The sequence below is a fragment of the Diadema antillarum genome, unplaced genomic scaffold, assembly GCF_040938485.1.
Source record: "Diadema antillarum isolate AM-2024a unplaced genomic scaffold, OU_Dant_1.0 seq00001268_RagTag, whole genome shotgun sequence".
Classification (NCBI taxonomy): Eukaryota; Metazoa; Echinodermata; class Echinoidea; order Diadematoida; family Diadematidae; genus Diadema; species Diadema antillarum.
The window spans coordinates 455,447-475,376 of record NW_027272050.1 but is presented as its reverse complement, the minus strand read 5'-3'; the positions used below and the strand labels follow the sequence as shown (position 1 = coordinate 475,376).

Below are 19,930 nucleotides of genomic sequence, written 5' to 3'. Positions count from 1 at the left end.
TAACAGTTTTAAGACCTTTTCATTAGAGGATAACTTAACATGTAGGAATGTTTTAAGGGAAATTGTGTTTGTGTGGAGCATATGCCATTCAGAACAGTCATGAATGCAGGCTCCTTGGAACTGCAGCCGATACTGTCCATTTTTCTGCGTGTCAAGATGTGATTTTGAACGCCCCTATTCAGTGTTATAATGGCTGAAGTAGTAATGGTACATGTATTGTATGTTGTTATTGTTTTTGTGACGAAAATCGGTCTAGTTGGTAGAGTAGCGTGATAACTTCTGTGGTTTATAAGTGGTTACTGTTGTAACTGTCCTGGTAACTGTATCTGGTGGTGGGTTTACATCTGTGGACTGTTTTGTATGTGTTAATTGCTTTTAGGTGATTGGATTTAATTGTCACATTTGGCAAGTCTTGTTTCAAATACAGTATGATACTTAGTGGTAAATTTGGCATCATCCATGCTTCACTTTTGCTAGCACCAGCAGTATATTCTGCCCCCATTCTGTGAGACATATATCTAGCTTTAATAGAGAGGTAAACCCACTCCCTCCAAAGGTAAGAAATCCCCAAGTCGTCATCTGGTGTCCATAAGTTTTTAGTAGACAATGGGTTAATCATTTTCTCACTTGCACACCAAGGTTAAATGTGCACGATCTTTACTCCAAAATTCACTGTAGACCAATTGTGATTATGTCACTGTGCTTGTTTTGTTTTGTTTTATATTTCTGAAAGTTGAATACCCATCTTGGAATAAAGTGCGAGATTAGATCTAGAGTTGGGGGGGGGGGGGGGACCTGAAAACTTGTCTGCTGAGATGAAGCACTTGGCACACTTGTTTTTGTTTCATTGGAGAAAAACAAACAAAAACACCCAAAACAAAAATGTATGGATGCTGTACGTACAACTCACATTAAATGTGTCCGAAGGTCTCTCTTACAGATGCTAATTGAACATGAATTGATACTGTATAATGTACCTCCTCATGAGCGAGCCCTTAGAAGGGGTTTTCCCTGTAAAATAAAAGGGAAGTTTGAACTCTAGGCAACACAGGGTAAATTGAAGAAATTTGAGAAAAGGGATACTTGTGTTATTACGTATATCGGGAGTCTGTCACACCAGTGTTCTCTAAAACAAGACGCTGGTGTATACCAGAAGCTTTATTAGGTTTCATATCGGAGAGATAATAAACTTGTACACTGTTAGTTTGTACTCTTAAAATTATTGTCAAGTAATTTTGATCTTGTTTTATTCTTTGCTAGAGTAGTTTTTTTACATGAAAATTATTATTGTACTGATGTTTTGTTTCTTTTTTTTTCCAAATCAGCGAGTGCCAAATCCCCTGGGAATCATTTTTTTTTTTTTATATTCTCTTGGGACTTGTGATGGTGTACTGTTACATGGAATTTGTGACACATGGTATCTATCTTAATATTTCTCTGTTTTTCCATTTTGTAAATTTCTGTAGGTTTCCACTGAATTCCTGCAGATTCCACTGTAATAATTGTTTTCATCTACAGTCTTTCCAGTTATGTGTTAAGCTCACATTTTTTTTTTACATAGTCATCTCTAACCTGCACGCATACTATCCATGTAAAATCCTCCATCTGTCTAGAGAGAGTACTGTATAAAATGGGGGATTGTGTGTAACTGCATGTTCATATGTTTGTGAAATGTTTAAACGATGAGCTTGCGTGTTCACGTGAACATGATTTTGTCCTCTTCCTGGCGTATCCGTGGTAACTAACTTGCTGCATATTGTGACCGTTGCATGTGACTGTGAATGTTGCATGCCTTTTTCGACGATTAATTTCTATTTGATCCATTCAGAAGGGGATGGTCAGTGACAAAAGGGAAAGCTTACTTACAGTCAACCTCGCCCAAGTCGAATCAGAAGGGACCTAGGAAAATCCTTTGATTTACATGAATTTCAACTTAAACAATACAACAAATAGATGTTTATGTCCATCTTGGCTAGAATTCTTTTAGACTTAGCAAATTTTTTGACTTGTGCGAGGTTGACAGTGGCGAGTTTGACAATACTTGTTAGAAAGAACGAACATACATAACTACAGTGACTGACTTTGATGAGCTTAAAGGTGAATTGATGGAAGAAATGAATGGAGTTTATATTCAGGTGTGATGGAACAAGAGCAAGCAGATTTTCAATCATTTCTTTTTTTTTTATCATGTATTCAAATATTTGTAAGTCTAATTTTGTATTTTTGTGCGTGAATGGATTTTTAAATTTTATTTGTGTACAAACGATATCATCATGTGTCTAACATGAAAAATTATGCTTGTGTATTCTCTCATTTATCAGTGTACTAACTGATTTCTGGATTGTATGCAAAGGGCATCAATTAAACAGAAATTATTCATGAAAATCAAACTCTAATCTCATGAATTCCTTTGTATTTTCTTCAGTGAACATAATTTGGATAGTGTCCGTATTGAGTAGTACATTGTATTTCATACCAGAGTGGAGTGTGGAGATATAAGTACATGTATATCCTTCAACACTATATCAACAGGGCATCTTGTTTTGCATTTCTGGATACAAGACTTCACTTCAATCATAGTCATATAAACTAACACACCTAGCATCATGATTTACAAACACAAACAACAACATATAAACAAACAAACAAACAAACTGTTATACGCTTATATGGACCTCACACCATTTCATTTTCAACATTATGAAACATCTATCTATTTGAGGGAATTTTATTTTGCTGCAGTACATGTTGTACGTAGAATCTATCCTGAATATACCATGGATGTAACAAACATGAGTTGACATTCAAAAACAAACATAGCCAAACTAATCTTCCCGTGCCTGCTGTTTCCTTCCCACACTTAACCTGTTGAGGACGGTTTGATTTTGCTATAACACACATTTCCCATAGACGCTTGCCCAAGTGTACTCTGGACTCGTCCTCAACGGGTTAATGAAATTAGGAACATGAGCACAGATATACAACCTATACAGTTTATCAAAGAGGAAGTTTTGTTCATATGCACCAAAAAGATCACAACCTGCATCAAAATTGCACTTGCAAGTGCAAATTGCAGGGGTATTCAACTTTTGTATAGTCAAGGTTATATGATGTCAAAAAAGGGCAGTGCCCAAGGGGCAAAAAGAAATCGCGTGCGTATCAAGTGCATAGCTCTAGTGCACAGTATGCGTACCTATCGCACATGATGATAAGACATTGGATGTAACGCTTATGCGCTTGCTAACGCGTATTAGGGTCCCCATAGGCAGTTTTCCCCCTCGGCAAGTTGAGCTATGGCTTGATGACGTCATTGGAACCCCGTCTACACTAAACATGCTGAATTTTTGCACTGCTCACTTAATGCCAAATTTGGCACAGTGCGTTAAATGCAGATGAGAGGACAACCACTGTAGCGACTGCAGGGCTGATTAGTAGATATTGACTTGTTTTGCCATGGTAGCTGGTAGGCCCCCCCCCCCCCCCCCCCCCCCCCCCGAGACAGAAACAGAGCACTAGATACAGAACCATTTACCACATACAGTACAAGCGTACACCAGAAGCATCATAAGTGCATTTCACACAAAGTACATGTAGTATACAAAAGATGGGTTTTATATGTAAAAACACCACAGGTTCTCATAATTATGATGACTCAGTAAGGTCTGACACAATTTCCAGACAAAGTCATTGTCCACTTTTGCAGTGTCGATAAAAAAAAAAAATCTCCGAGAAAATCTGCGACCTGAATATAATAAGTTAAATTGGATTGCAGATATTATTGTAATTTGGGAAGGGCTATGTCATCCCACACCAATTATATCTTTCTTTCTTTTTCTCACATTGTCCCTGTCATGGGTAGGATGCAATATTCTTCAAAAACTAATACCATCGGATGCATTTTGTCAATACAGTATTCTGCCTTTTAGAAGAAAAATGTACCCCTAAATGTACAGTTCACCTCTCCTTTGAGTGTCAGATGCCCGTGTCTGCATTAAAAACATGCTACAGAATATCAATGTCTAAAATTTCAGATGTTTTTGTTTTCACTTGCACAAAAATAGATAAAATCCATCTGATGGAAGGAGTAAAAAATCTTATACACTGCAGTACATCAAAGTGTGACAATACAGTGTTCATTGCATTTGCAAAATATATCCACCTCACATAAAATAAACTGTACTATTTGCTCATATTGTCTATATGTTCCTCTGAATCTGGCTTGTGTGCTGTCTTGGCAAGAGTTCCAGTGACAATACCGGCCAGAATGATCAGTCCAAGACGCTTGTTCGACCGGAACTTGTTCCAGCAGTCCTCCGGGTTGTTGATGTCAACGGTCCAGATCTGATGCACAAAGGTCAGAGTTCAAAGTTCAGGGGAGGATGTTACAGGGGTGAGTCACTGGTTGTTTCGAAGGATATCACACTAGAAGGAGACATTACTGAGGGATCTACTGAAAACCTGATCACGAAGGTGTCACAACTGGCGCCCATTGCATGAAACTACGGTACCTTTACAATCACGGGTAACTTTGTAATCAGTAGTATGGTAACCATCAGTGATTTCTTGGCTTTGATTGGCTGTAGAATGATGTTGCCATTAGTTACCATTGATTTCATTTTTTTTCGTTCTTTCTCACAGTATCTCTGTTACAAAAGCATCTTACACTTTGTATGACTACTTTATACATATGCAGGGCTCCACACTAACTTTTATTTTTGGTGGCCCAAAGGCAAACATCCGTCCTTTTTTGGTGGCCCGATCAGGCCACCAAAGTCTTCATTTCTGAAATTTTGGTGGCCCGATATGCGTTTTTGATGGCCCCGGGCCACCGGGCCACCGTTAGTGTCGAGCCCTGACATATGTATAACTTTTGTTATATAATAGTGTTACAGGTTATAATGTGGTAAGCATGATGTTTTATTCTAACTGGAAATAAACTACTAAATTGAATTCAGCTGATGATGTCAAATTGACTATGAGAAGTTCAGAAGCATTGCTTTCACATGATCTCTTTTAATAGAGATATTCATTACTGATCAAAACTGCTTTCAGGTATTGATCATCTGGGAAAGTGATCAGTTACTTGATGATGGGGCCAGATCCAACAAATACAATTAAAAATCATTTCTGTTAAAATACATTACCTCATTCTTTAATACCAAAAAAAAAAAGTCTGTTGTCATTTTTTGTCTTTCTCATAATTGTTACAATCATAACAATCCTGTAGTGGTTCAAATCTAACGAGCAGATCACAATAAGAAGAAACGGAGCAGAACAGACCTGACTGCCAAGCTGCGCCGCTACCAGAGATACAGCCAGGTAGTAGGGGAGAGTCTGGTCTGCGTTGAGCCCCGCCGTCACCAGTCCACAGATCATCGCCACCCCGAATCCAGTCAGCCACGGCTTGGTCCTCTCACCCATGTAGATGGACGTCGACTTCAAGCCCAGGATCATGTCATCTTTTTTATCCTGATCATACAATTTTGAATGTAATACTACTACTCAATCCCAAACAAAGGCCACTCTACAAAAAAATAATTGTTTTAAATCATTCGTAAATCACTAGGCAATCAGATGGCATGCACATTAATTATTTTGTTGATTTTTCATAAATCAGAAACACGATAAACTGCAGACACAGCACTACTATCCTGTTTTTCCTGATACTGTTTTTAAAGTTAAGGCTGCTTACTGCAATTTCTTCGTTCATAAGTCCAGGACAAGCATTTAGCAATTGCAAGGTCTGCTGTATCTGGGACAGGCTGGTAATGATCGAAGAAGTCAATATTTGATACACAGTGATAACTATCAACATTAGAGGTAGAATGAGTCCAAATTATTATAGTTACAAGTCAGGTACAAATTACCATTACCAGTTGAAACTGTAATCATACTAAAAGGGCTCATAATGAAGATTGCTTCATGACCTAATGGGATGCAAATAAAAGCTGAATGTCTTACAAAGTTTTAAAAAAAGTCTCCAAATGAGTTCAGTCAGGGAGAAAAAAAAAACACTGAGCTAAGCAACAGGTGAAAGTTCTTAATATCTGCTTTTTGAAAATTAACATCAGTGGGTAAGAACATGGACGTTTTCTGATGAGAGGAAATAGAGGAAGATGCGTAAAAAGTGCAAACAGGCAGATATTGTACCATTTTCAGAGACAGAGAAAAGTCACCTATATACAGTACATCAAATTTTGAGTAAACTCGGCAGTTTTTGGGGAGAAGGCATTTATGGGAAGTTGCACAAAAAATTATCAAAGCATTGTGCCGAGTTCAGTTCCACGGGAAAATCACCTGATGTCCATAGATGGTGTCATAAACCAGTGTCCAGGAGACGCCCGCCAGGTAGAGGGGCAAGACCACGCTCCAATCGCAGGAACCCTGGACCGCTGACCACCCTAGCATGGCTCCCCAGTTAAACGTCAGCCCTGTGCACAAGACGCAGATGAGGCAATGCAATAACAGGACAGACACACTCTGCAGATATCGTAGGACTCTTACAATCTGGAATATCCATGGCTTCCAATCATACCATATCCTATGTCAATCGTAACCTGCATCATATCTTAACACGGTCACTACCACTAGCAACTGTACTGCATAAATACATGTAAGCTGTACAAGTAGATGGCAGTCTACAGTGATGGTCCTGGAAGGGTTCAGAAGAAAAAAGCTTCACCTCCTGCACATTAGGAAATAAGTATCAGTTTATTTTCAGCAACAAGATTCAGTGTAATCATGAAATGAATATACACCAAAACACTATAAAAGTGAAACCCTGTGGGCCTAAATGTTATGATAGCATTATTTCCGCTTGCCACAGATTTAGACATACAGATTTTGTCTCTATGTAGTTACACTTCAACATACAAAATGTCCAAAGCAGTGTTTATCATTTGTTTACTGGAAAAATGTACTATTAATTTTGACAAAGCATGGAAAAACCTGACTTTTCAAGAGTTTGAAGTCTGTCATTACAATATGCAAACTGCAGTTTTCTCACAAATCTATTTTACCAGTCACACTTCTTGCAATGTATGATGAAAGTGAGGTTTATGAAGATATTGTAATAGTGCTCCTATGCTTTAATGGCTACTTTATAGGAGGGCAACAGCATATTTCTCACCAAGGACTGCCTGAGGCCAGTATGTGATTCTCTTCATGAGGGGATATGAGACCACCAGAAACATGGAGGATGCTCCCAGTGCAACACTGTCAACAAGCAGAAGGAGAGCATTGTTGGAGAGAAATGAATTTGATTCAATTCAAATTAAATATCAAGGCAGGATTATAAGAGCAGAGTCTTTCACAAAAGATGCAAAGTACCCTCACAGTGATACCACCAACAGGGAAGGAAAGAAACTGATTTGATTTGATTTGATGCGAGGTGATTCGATATGACTTGACTTGTTTATCACTTTCTGAAGAGATCAGGAGTGAAGGAAAGATGAGGAGAATACTCCAAATAAAAAAATGAAGCATAGTACACAATAAAGTCTTGTACTTAAGTGATGTTATGTGAACTGTTTCAAAAATATGTATACAGCAATAAATACATTAATACTCATCATGAATATAATGTTGATAAATACGTTATAATTTTTGATTATGAGCTCATGTATCATATAAAATAATCTGCAACATCGAAAAATATGATTTAAGTTGCGATTGCACATAAAGGCACAGAATGAACAGATCTGAAAATAGATGTTTAAAAGTGGAGCAAACAATGATGTTTAGAGTGTATGTGGGACAATCATGAGACATGGCTATTTCTCTCTGGCATGATAATCTATGCAATCTCTTCTCCAAGTACAAAAAAAGGAAATCCATAGAACATTTAAAAATTCTTGTCACAAAAGAAGATGGCATCTACAGTGTAAGCTGGTAGTTAGCTGATGGACCATTGTTGATTCCCTTCTCCAGATGAAATGTCATAGTAGTGGCCAGAGGGGTTGGGGTGGGGTGAGGGGATACTAAAAAAGATGTCTCCTACCTTCAGAGGACTTCTGGCACTTGATCCACATTTCAAACATGTAACCACAAAAGCTGTGGGACCGATATTGTCAGCCATGTAGCAGAAGAAATTAAATTGTGTACTTTTAAGCATCCTTCAAAGACTTTGGAGTCTCTATGCATATACCTGCCTCTCTCTCAAAATACATATGTAATGCAGTAGATTGGAAATAGTTTCTTACCTGTACCAGTTAAAGGAGAGGAGGATGGCCAGAGCTGCAGAGAGCTGGCATCCTAAGAACACCAGTGCCTGGAAACGAGTGATTTCCCCTGCCGCTATAGGGCGCACTTTGGTCCTTTCAACCTAGATGACAAAAGAAAAGTAAAGATTGGCAGCTTTGTTTTTGTTTTCCCATGAAGGAGAGTGTTGTATTAAAGGGAGGAAAAGATAAGATATGTGACCCGCTACAACAAAATGATCCTAAAGTCGGATGAGGGCGATTATTTGAAAATTGCATGACAAAATTCCCTAATCTTTCTGCTTTAAATTAATATATAACACATCTTATGAAAATAATCGGCTGCGGAGATATCGATGTTTAAAAGAGAGCATGTTGAGACGTATGAGAAATCACTGTTTCGAGAAAAGCACCCTAAAAGTTTTCCTTGCGACGCAATCGAGTGTCACCAAAATGCTACAAGAACTTAATTGGACCACTCTGGAACAGCGCAGAGAAAATGACAGGCTAATTATGATGTACAAAATACACAATAATCTCACTCCTCTTTCAGCACAGGACTATATCATCAAACAGGCTACTCAGTTAACGAGAGCCTCGCAACCACACTCCTATCAGGTACCATATTCGAGAACTGAATCGCATCGCCATTCGTTCTTCCCAAGAACTGTAAGGAACTGGAATTCCCTGTCGTCAGAAATTGTTTCAGCGCCATCTGTGGGATCATTTCGAAACCGTCTAACGGTTGATCACAGTGGCTAGTATTTTCGTCAAATTTTCTATGTGCTTGTAAATATCTGTAAATAAATTGTATTATAATGTAAATAGCACCAGTCTGCAAGAATCTTCAGTCTATTGAAGGAGGCAGACTTAATCAGAAGAAGAAGAAGAATCGCGATGAAGGGTCACGCTAGTCAATTTGCACCTCCGGACAATAGAAGGTAAACCCTAGCAACCCCCGAAATGCTCATTCAAGCACAGCGTCGGCGGTCTCCTCACCGACCAATCAGTGACCAGGATGCCAGGAGAAGCGGCTGGGCATAGCGCACCCCGCCCGCACGCACCAGTCGACTTGGCAGTGTGCGAGCTTCACGCTTCAGTTAGCGGCAAGCAGCAAACTGACCAATGAGATCACTCCGGTCGTTGTTAGGGGCGGAGCCTATCTGTGGCGCTCAATCCAAATTTTCGAACCGGTTTCTGCTTGGTTGAAACGCCAAAAACATGGCCCAGAAAAACGCTATTTTTTGGTCTTTCCTTTCATCATTTTCCTTCAAAATTTCGACAGATGATAGAAGTCATGTCAGAGTCCAATAATATGTCAAAATCAGAAAACCGTAAGTTTTGACCAATTATCATGCTCTGACTTCAAACTCGATTTTCACGGCTTAGACCGTGCGCGACTTTAGGACCTTTTTGTTGTAGCGGGTCACATATGATGGCAATTTGGGGCTAAAAGTCAGTCATTGACCAGTAACCTGTGGCAACTAAAAGTGAGCATTAGGAAACCACAAATTCATGTCAACATTAATGCCATTCCCTACTTCCTAAAATGGGAAACTAACTATTAAGCTCATAGCAAAAGGGGGGGGGGGGGGGGAGGGGGATGCAATTCTCAAGATTAAGCCACATGCTATTTACAGGTAAGCCAAGAGTATGTTCCATTTTGCTACCTTTCCAGATTTCCAGCAAGTGATGAAAATGTGGCTCTACCAACCAATTTAATATGCAGAGTGCACGTACTGTACCATACGTGTACCATCTGAGTAAATAGTGGGGGAGATCTCAGAAATGATCTGAGGTCCATGTATATAAATCTTAAATGAAATATCTCTGTTGGTCTATACAAACACGTTTTTAATCAGGCAAACAAAGCTTGAACAGAGATCACAGAATCTGCACGATTGGGCAGCTTAAAAAAAAATAGTAAAAGAAATGCTTTCCAAATTGGTATAGTATCACATTCTAATCAGTTATTGTATCAGGACAATTACCCCTCGAGGATAATTACCCCCAGGTTAAATACTGGTTAGTGATAAGGTTAGAGTAAAGATTAGGGTTAGGGTTAGGTTTAGGGTCAGAGTTTGGGTTAGGGTAAGGATTAGGTTCAGGATTAGCATTAGGGTTAGGGTCAGGGGAAGGGTCTGGGGTAATTGTCCAGGGGTAATTGCCCTAGAGCCATTATCACCGTGAATGACAAGCTTACGTACAGACTTGTCAAAGTCTTTGTCCCACATGTCATTGATGGTGCACCCCGCCCCTCTCATCAGTAGGGCTCCAAGGCCAAAGATGCCCAGCATGTAGAGATCGGGGAACTGACCTGGGCTGGCAGCCATGGCGATGCTCCATGTACACGGGAGGTAGAGCAGCCACGTCCCTGTATGGGGTACATGTATGTATCATGACACGTGTTGGTGCAAATGTGTAACTTATAAAAGGGAGGCAAATTGGGAATAACTTCTACCATGGATTGGCATAAAACTCTCTGATTTCTTTGTTTACCAGTTTCTTTTCAGTTCACTCTCTTCAATGATACACCATTGTAGGTCTTTGTTTATACATAATGTAGGATGTGTCTGTGATATTTATGACTTCTCATAATTCAACATCACTAAGACTACACCTTTTTTATCAAAATAATATTGCGGCCTTTCAAGAATAATAATTACAGGCGACTCCCATTACAATGAAGTCCCTGAGATCATCAGTTTTCTTCTATCATATTGAAATTTCATTATAGCTGAACAGTAAAGTACATTTTTGGGTACTTTGTTGTAAAGAAAATTTTGTTTGTTTGATTTTCGTAATATCGGGAGTGCACTGTATCACCTTTAACTTGAAAGAAAGCACACAAATCTTATAGCCCTGTAATAGTTAATGCAATCAAGTTACCTACCAATAGGCTTGTCCAGTCTGATCAGACGAAGGTACGGCTGGATTCTGGAGGGGGCTGCCTCCACAATAGCAGCTGGTCGCAGACTGATGTCCCTTCTTGGTACATGCCCTGTATATGTCCTGGGTGCTCTCTTTCCAGAGATCGGGTACCTTGCATCAGGTAATGCCACTGATAATGTCTGGTAACATCTTTGCATTAAAAAGTCTCCTCCATGGAAAATATCTGAATACATGTGTCCACACACTGAACCTGTAATAGTCTCACTTCCAGGCTTTCTGGCATATTGTAAGTTGTGAGGCACTCTCCTGTGAGGTGGAATTTTTTGGGTATGGTGACAATGTGACCCCACTGTTGCAAATGAGCACACAGGCTCTCGAGAAAGGCTAGTCCAGCTTGGTGCAGAATTGGCCAGAAGACGTCCACAAAGCCTCAGTCCATGGTCCCACATACAAATCATGTTGCTGTTGCTGTACAGTGTACTTGTGAGTTCTGTGAAAATTTGTCGGTGAAGGTCCAGCAAGGGTGTGATCTCGCAGACGATGGCAGCTCACATCATCTTTCACCTTGGTACAGGAGGAACAAGATTTTGCCATCATGAACAAGAGAACATTTTCACTTTTAACCCATTGAGGATGGGCTGATTTTGCTACAACATGCATTTCCCATAGACACTAGCTTGCCCGAGTATACTCGGGACTCGTCCTCAACGGGTTAAAAATCACACAGCAGAGAGTCGAGTTATATAAGTTCATAACAAATGAAATATCAAAATTTAAATCCACAAATCCATAATGAATATTCACTTCAACAGATGGAGAAAACAATCATTCCAATCCCTTCATATAAAGCAAAAATGCCAAGGTTCGACCTTGTGTTAAAATTCAACCGCACACAAACCCATAGGTTTTACATGTAGCAGGTGGTCAAATTTTGGACGGTGATGTTTAACATGGTCGAATCATGGGCAGCTTGTTTTACTTTGAACCATAACAGGGCTGGGTGAACTGGGGGGGGGGGGGGGGGGTACTTTTTTGCACAATACATGGGAATACATAGGGTGTATAAACCACTCCAAATGAAATTTGTATAATAGTATTAAGAGCAATGTTTTTGTTTTGTTTTTTGCCAATGAAACCTTGAAGTGGGGAGCATGGGTAAGGCTTTTTTTTTTTTTTTTTTTTTTTTTTTTTTTTTTTTTTTTTTTTTTTTTGCTTGTCAGTTGATGAAACCCAAAAGTGGCACCAGAAACATAAACTAGGCCCTGGCGCCCCCGGCTTTAAAAACGTGGCGCCAACCGTGCATGCCTATAACCCTGCCACTGGAATACAAAGGTTGTATGGTGTAGTCTGCATGTCCATGACCATACTACGTCATAGTATTAGTAGTAACTGCATATCACAGGATCAGGATTAAAAAACAGAAATTAGTTTACATTCAGTAGTAGAATCTAGGACAACATTTAAAGGACAAGTCCACCTTCATATACATGTGGATTGTGTGAATGCAACAATATTAGTAGAACACATCAGTGAAAGTTTGGGGGAAATTGGACAATCGATGCAAAAGTTATGAATTTTTAAAATTTTTGTGTTGGAACCGCTGGATGAGGAGACTACTGCAGCTTGTGAGTCATATGCGTACAACAGTATAAAGAAAATGTAAAGAAAATTCAACATATTTTCACTTTTTTCGCATAATAAAATACCACTTGACTTGTCTCTTTCTAGAGGCAGGGGGAATAATATTACCCATAACATATGTCGGTAACGATCGAGTCAAGGGAATGTGTACTTTTTTTCAAAAGATGAAATTTTGTGAAAGTCTCTTTATAATTTCCTTATATTGTTGTACGCATGTGACATCTGAGTTATACATACGCTGCAGTAGTCTTCTCATCCAGCGGTTACTGCACAAAAACTTCAAAAATTCATAACTTTTGAATGGACTGTCCGATTTTCCTCAAACTTTCAATGATGTGTACGTGTTCTACTAATATTGCTACAATCGCTCAATCCTTATGTTTATGAAGGTGAACTTGTCCTTTAAGGGTAACTATAGGGCGTACCTAACTACATGTATACTGTAGTACAACAATTAGTTTCTATGATTTATTTACGAGCATCACGGCTTCAGTGGAACGAACAGCTACATCCGACCAACGCCACAGCGGAAACGAGTTTCTTTTCGTCGGCAGACTGCTGGCGCAGAAATCAGCACACATGGGTATAGACCGACACACACCCAGCTGCCCTGCCAGATCACAAGCGCAAGATGGTGCAAAGGCGACTCGTACACGTCGAGTGAACCGGGAGGTAATTAAAAACTTACCGATTCTTCATTACCACGATCTTCTAGTGCTTACCTCTGATCTTTAGTCCATCAGACGTGACCTCTGTGAGCCATGATTTGACTAAAGTTAGCGATAGTTGCCAGCTCTCCTTGTTCGACGGTAATATGTGGGCATGCACAATACACAAGTGCGATCCGCGAACTACACATGCGCGGCAGGCGAGATATTGCGTAACCAGTAAAAGCCGGTGTGAAGAAAGGAAAGCTCCGCCGCCTCATCGCTAAGTTTCGTTCATCTTTGATGCCACACTCGAGGCTAAATTTTGTTGCAGGATGACGGCCGCTGTAAAAAGGTGACTAAATCTACTTCTGATCGATGTATACGGTTTCGTTAACTAGATTATGATTTGTTCGCAGTCATTATTAGGGTGCCTATGTTACACTGCATTGACGATCTCGACGTAGTGATAACAGTCCCACGTATGTATTTTAATGGGAGTGGAGATGTAGACATATATGCACATACAAGAATATCATTCATGTATGATGTAGGGCCTAGTGCTAGGCCTAAGTTAGACACTCTATATTCGCTGAAACCGGACATATAAATACACTGTACAAGCAACCTCCACATAGTTTCTTTTACTAGTAAGTAACTCTAATTTTGGAAAATTAAAGGGCCAAGGTCAAAGGAGGTGCACATGCCACCTTTTTTGTTTTGTTTTTGTTTTAACAAAAATAATAATAAATGAAATAAGGGGGTGGGGGGGGGGGGGACACGCCCGGTGAACCCCCTCCTGGATCCACCACTATGGAATATGTTCTGTCTTACTTCACAGATCATCCCTTTCCGATGGTAACCTACTTTGCAGTTGGACATTGGTTGCTTGATATCAAATGAGGTACCTTGTCTCAATTGAAATAATCATGATTAACACTTATTTCGGCGATAGTACTAGAAGTATGATGAACACAAATATATTCAAGAAAGCACATTATGTAACAGTAAAATCACTACTCTAAGGAATTTTTTTTTTAATTTGAAGACTTTACAGCTGAAATCAAAGCTATATACACAATCTAGTCTACCAGGTACATGTATCTGTGAAAAACATTTCTGTTTATGTACATGACAATTTATTGATGATTGTGTGGTACTATTGACTTTTAATTGTACGTTCTGTGAGATGAACTAGTTTTCTGTTAAACTCTTTCAGCCTTGTCCAAGGGCTTGTTCAAGCCAATCGGATCATGGTCTTCTCCAAGTCGTACTGCCCATTCTGCCTCAAGGCCAAGGAAGTCCTCCAAGAAGTCGGAGTTAAGAATGCAGAAGTCTTGGAGATTGAGGAACGGTCTGATGAACAAGAGATCCAGGTTATTTCAAGGGTTTTGTCAGACTGTCCTACATAACGATTAGCAATATTACATAGTGATTACTGGTCATGTTCCGCATCTGCTCACTTCAAAATATTATGAGCACACTTTCTAATGCTGTCACAAATAATATGTATGTAGAGTTCTATGCTGAAATGTAAACATATGCCAAATGAAAGTTCTAGCAGAGAGATTCTATGTTTGGCAAGTGCAAGGTACTGTGAAAGAAAATATGCTCTGTTTAGAATATTGTTGATTATTATATAAGTTCTCATATATATAATATATATATATATATATATATATATATATATATATACACTTGTATGTATTTTTTTGTGTGTGTGTGTAATGTGTGCTCTATGGTTCTTCCATTACCTGAGATGAAGTAGAATTACATATACATGTACTTACTTTTAACCCTGTAGGCCCAAATTGTATCTGAATTAGGAAATATTCTTGTCAATATTAGATGGTCAAATTCTTGGGTCAGGACTTTTTTCTGACTTAAGCTTCTTCACTTGAATTCATTTTTTCACTTAATGAAATAAAAAAAAAAAATCATTGCTCTGCAGTTATTCTTTGGCTTTGATAAAAGTTTCAGATCAGCATCTTTGTCATTTCAAACGATCATTGTGAATTTTCGTGCACTGTTTAGACTGAGTTAACCTTGTAACAAAGATTAGAATGCATGTCTGAAAGAGAGAGAGAGATAGGAGGAGAAAAAAAAGCATCTTTGTCCTCTCAATCTTGCCTCCATTTCAAGGATGTGCTGAATGACATGACTGGTGTGAGGACAGTGCCAAGCGTGTTCGTCGACCAGGAGTACCTCGGTGGGGGGACGGACCTCGAGAGGATGAAGGATGAGGGACAGCTGCAGACCCTACTCAGAGAAAAGGGGCTCATCAACGGAAACGGACAGAATCAAACCACAGGGAAATTATGATGCTGTCCGTTCTTGATGTAAAGTCTGTTTTGAGGGTACTGCTAGAACATGTCAGGGTTTTGTTCATTGCCACTTCAGGAATACCACGTGATGCTGGTGAAGTGTGAAACTTTTTATCTGTGTAATTGTAACTTTTCGATTATGGGTGTGTCAAAAAGCATAACAGGGCTTTTAATGCCTATGTCCTGCCATGAGATGCATTGTTTGATGAAGGCAGTTTTTATGATTTTCAAAAGTGATTCTGTTAGAGCTAGAAATTAATTTTGTGGAACTTTTGTCCATCTGATGAAATGGTTCTCCATAAGATGTTGAGTTATCATGGTTCAGGAAATCTAGAGGGATGTCAATCAATATGCAGGACATCATCAAACCAGTTGTCTATATGTGTGTACATGTTTGCATTTTGGTTCTGTTTTTGTTTTATTTTGTTTTGGTTTTGCTTTTTGGTTGGGTATCAAGGGATGAAGATGATATGTTATTGCAGGCAGGTTGCACTTCTACAATTGTGGTGTAAGTGACTTCAAATCAACCACGCATGCTTTCAAGTTGGCTTTGCTTAAAAGTTCTGACTTCACTCTGACTCAACAGTTTGATATTTAAGTCAACTACAACTGTATCTCTGAGTTAGATGCCTTTACTTTTTCCTTAGTAGGTTAGACTTTGCATCTGAATTTTACAAAACTTCCACTCAAAGTTTCGAAATTTCTCCTCTTATTCAAACAGTGATATTCAGGGTGTATATTGTGTGTAAGAAACAGATGTGTGCCATATTGGTGCAATTTATAGTTCGCACAAACACTGCACTGGGACAAGACCAAATAAATGTGTATACGCTGTATATAAGATATTGTTACACACAGCTGCATGGTGCACTCTCGTGGGTAAATTTCAGTTGCCTGCAAACATCATTATGATATTGTTATTAAGCAGCAGAGATTCAACAAGAAAAAAAGAAACATTGTTATTGTGTTTTGTTTCATTTGTTATAGCCATACAGCCTTGAGTCATCTTCAGAATTTCCGAAGTTTATCCTTGCAAAAAGCAATGAATGTACTATAAAGTCATAAACTTGTTGCTCCTGTGAGCCCACAAATGATCATTGACTCATTACTTTACAACTGAAATTATATTACAGATACAATTATGACTTTCTTTTCCGGGATGGAACTGGCTGCAGTAGAGACATATATTCACAAGAGAGATACACAAATGATTGTGTTCTGTCTCCAAGTACGCTATGATGATGATCTTAATGGGTTTAGTTGTGAATTCACCTCTGCGCTAAATCTGAGATTTAATCTTGTCAGTGTCAATCCCATTCTCATCAGTCAGTCAAAATCTTTGAGGCAACTTTTTTTTTTTCCTGTAAGAGAAAAGAATTTCCCTGCTTTGAATGTATTGAAATCATGAATGAATTGAAGAAATAAATCTAGGTGTATATGCAATAATAACCAGCATCTGACTTGTAATAGCCATGCAGCATTCTATTTTTATCTTTACTTTAGGTGAAAAAAAAAAACATGGGTTATAGGGCATGTTTTTGAGGAAATGGTTGAGGCATTGTATACAAATTACCATACCATCATTATGTATCCATTCAGTTCAGGTAGATGGAGAGTTCAGGAAAACTGGAAATCTCATCCATCAAACCCATTTATTGGTCTCATTGGTTTAGAGATATATTGTTATATTTACTTTTTTATACTCATTATGCAAATACATGCACTATAGTAGTATCTTATCGAGATCTTGAAAGAACAAATGACAGTAAGTCACAAAATAATTATTTTCAAGCTGAAATTGAAGCTCGAACAGAATCAGAAATGTATGAAGATTGAGGACACATGGAACTTTCATTGGCGTAAGTGATGAGTGGTGGTAACTTTGAAAGTTGCTGGTAAATTTCTGGCAGCAAAAACAACTACATTATATACTGTAAATGGATGATACCCACATCAGTTGGGCAAATTAATATTATGTGTAAGTCATGGTATGACTTGAATGAATTAGAGCATGGTTTTCAAGTATGCGTGCATTGCGAAAGGCACACTTGTGTATGTAACAATATTATCTCTTCTCAACCACAATGTGAAGAAGCAGAAGCCATTATAATATCGATCTTCACATCTGGATACATTGACAAAGTTCAGTTTTCCAGTAGTTCAACAGGGTTATTCCATGCCGTATAGATATACGGTTGTACATGTACTCAAAAATTATCTGAGGATGCGTCGATAGATGCCATGATTATTCATTCAATAGGACATTGTATCATGTGTGCAGATTCTCTGGCAGATTCTCTACATGGTTGACGCTTCTCTGAGACTTGCACCAGTTTGTTATCAACTGGGTCGTACATGTACGGTAGCAGCGAAACCGTGCCAATGATTGTAACGCGATTTAATGATTGTGTGGTATATTGTCTCGAGAGGGCGGCACACCAATTTTGTTCAGGGTAAGGGTACAGCCAGTTCGTGTATGCCTTATACAGTGTACATTGTACGTACAATATACACTTGTACCTCTGCGATAGTAATCAACTTCTGATACAGTGTGTATTTACCCTTTGACTTTGTTTAATCCACCATATTTATAATGGCCGACATAATTATATTCACATCTTCGCCGCTGATATTTTGATATAGACGTGTGATCTCGAATATGATATGTCTACCGTAGCTTTTTACAACTTATCACATCTATCAACTGTGTGTGTTGCATGTATGCATGGTATTCGTATGCAATACAAATTTGTGCTCGTATACAAATCGAAAACAAGTCATCATTACTTCTTTGTTGTTGTTGTTGTTGTTGTTGTTGTTGTTGTTGTTCATCAATTGTAATCTCTGGCAGCTCGCTTCGAAGACGCGTGATTCGAGAGTTATGTCCAGTGCCATTTCGAAAACGTTTTCACGGCTGACATTTCAGCCGAAACAACAAGAGCAAAAAAGGAAGTAAAAGTAAAGAAGAAAGGTGACAGTGCAATTGAATTTCACAATTTCGTCGAGATATCGATCATTATGGATGAACGCAATAAAAATGGAGGTTCCATCACGTCGTCTGTATTCGCTTGAGTAAATCCATCGTGATGGAATCGATTTCCACGTGTAAAACGGGAATGAAAATCTCGCGATGCGGCGGCGGGAGAATAATCGACGAGGCAGCCCCAGACGGTGGGGGGAAACATTTGATTTTCTCACAGTCGTGAGTTTTCGCCGGATTCCACCCTCTATAATTATTCCTCCTTCCGCAATTTGTATAGTGGATGACCTGCGACACAGAGCTCGAGATGGGATGGAGGTGTGTGTGTGTGTGGGGGGGGGGGGAGGGGTTCTTCCGCGGTTAGGAGAGAAAAACTGATTTTCTCAACGATTTTATGCTACACAGCATCGAATGATTGGCCGGATTTGAGGCCGAGGATAAAATAATTAGATGAGTGCCGCTCATTGCGCCCCCTTGTGGTGATGTCGAGAGAAAAGATTTATTTCAGTGGAAAGAATTTATTAAAAAAAGAAAAAAAAAAGAAAACAGGAATAATAAATGAGAGCCAATTGTACTCGATGTCTGCAGCCGTAGTATTGAATGAGGCTATATCTTTGAAGAATGAACGTTGGCCAGAAGAAGTTTAAAAAGGGCACCAAATAGATGTACATGGCAAATTCGTTCAAATTTTAATACACCCCCTATACAGGGGAATGCTCACGAAGTTATAACCATTTGGAATAAGGACAAACTATATCTTTGAAAACGTGGTGTTGTGTATTACAATGTAATATTAATCTCCTTTAAACGTGTCTGAGGTTTGATAATGTTATGCTTATTTATGTGTAGTATGCAGAGAGGACTGCCAATAATTATCCAGAAATCTACATAACAGTTGCTCCACTGACTTACTGTTCTTGTTTTTTTGATACTGTAGTACAATGACAAACCAGAATGAAAACACTAAAATTCGCCATCTAAGGTTGTGTGCCTTTTGCTACTTCTCTAGGTACTTTTGTACAATAATGTGAGTTATTTTAATTCTTCCTTCGTGTGAACGACTGTAACCCTTTCCTTTACTGAAATATAATTCAATTCAATTCAATTCAATTCAAAGCAATTTTCACAAAAGTTAATATAATCATCGCTTACACTTACACGTCTTTGGAACATGTAAATAATGTATACAAATTAAAACAATGAAACATGTTTATATGTACATGGAATGTTGCGTGGGACAAAAGCACA

General features: G+C 38.8%; 2 protein-coding genes across 2 annotated transcripts; one reads left to right on the top strand and one right to left on the bottom strand.

Annotated features, from left to right (window-relative positions):
* Positions 1-4,165: 4,165 nt before the first annotated feature.
* Positions 4,166-10,546, bottom strand: LOC139745460 (4-hydroxybenzoate polyprenyltransferase, mitochondrial-like). Its single transcript, XM_071655850.1, has 6 exons — positions 10,406-10,546; positions 8,202-8,323; positions 7,130-7,215; positions 6,298-6,431; positions 5,281-5,469; positions 4,166-4,341 (listed from the first exon to the last, which is right to left on the bottom strand). The coding sequence occupies exons 1-6, from the start codon at positions 10,529-10,531 to the stop codon at positions 4,180-4,182; spliced, it is 819 nt and encodes a 272-aa protein (XP_071511951.1). The 5' UTR covers positions 10,532-10,546; the 3' UTR covers positions 4,166-4,179.
* A 3,167-nt stretch (positions 10,547-13,713) lies between these two features.
* LOC139745459 (uncharacterized) lies at positions 13,714-15,700 on the top strand. The gene is made up of 3 exons (XM_071655849.1): positions 13,714-13,733; positions 14,598-14,754; positions 15,521-15,700. Exons 1-3 carry the CDS (start codon positions 13,714-13,716, stop codon positions 15,698-15,700), a joined length of 357 nt encoding a protein of 118 aa, XP_071511950.1.
* The last annotated feature ends 4,230 nt before the right edge of the window (positions 15,701-19,930 follow it).

Excerpts from the sequence above, each read along its gene's own strand:
- LOC139745460 (XM_071655850.1), bottom strand. The coding sequence starts at position 10,531 with ATGGCTGCCAGCCCAGGTCAGTTCCCCGATCTCTACATGCTGGGCATC. Across the intron at positions 8,324-10,405 it reads ACAAAGACTTTGACAAGTCT|GTTGAAAGGACCAAAGTGCG; the intron begins GTACGTAAGCTT and ends TTTGTCATCTAG. Across the intron at positions 5,470-6,297 it reads ACACCATCTATGGACATCAG|GATAAAAAAGATGACATGAT; the intron begins GTGATTTTCCCG and ends TTGTATGATCAG.
- LOC139745459 (XM_071655849.1), top strand. The coding sequence starts at position 13,714 with ATGACGGCCGCTGTAAAAAG. Across the intron at positions 13,734-14,597 it reads ATGACGGCCGCTGTAAAAAG|CCTTGTCCAAGGGCTTGTTC; the intron begins GTGACTAAATCT and ends AAACTCTTTCAG. Across the intron at positions 14,755-15,520 it reads CTGATGAACAAGAGATCCAG|GATGTGCTGAATGACATGAC; the intron begins GTTATTTCAAGG and ends CTCCATTTCAAG.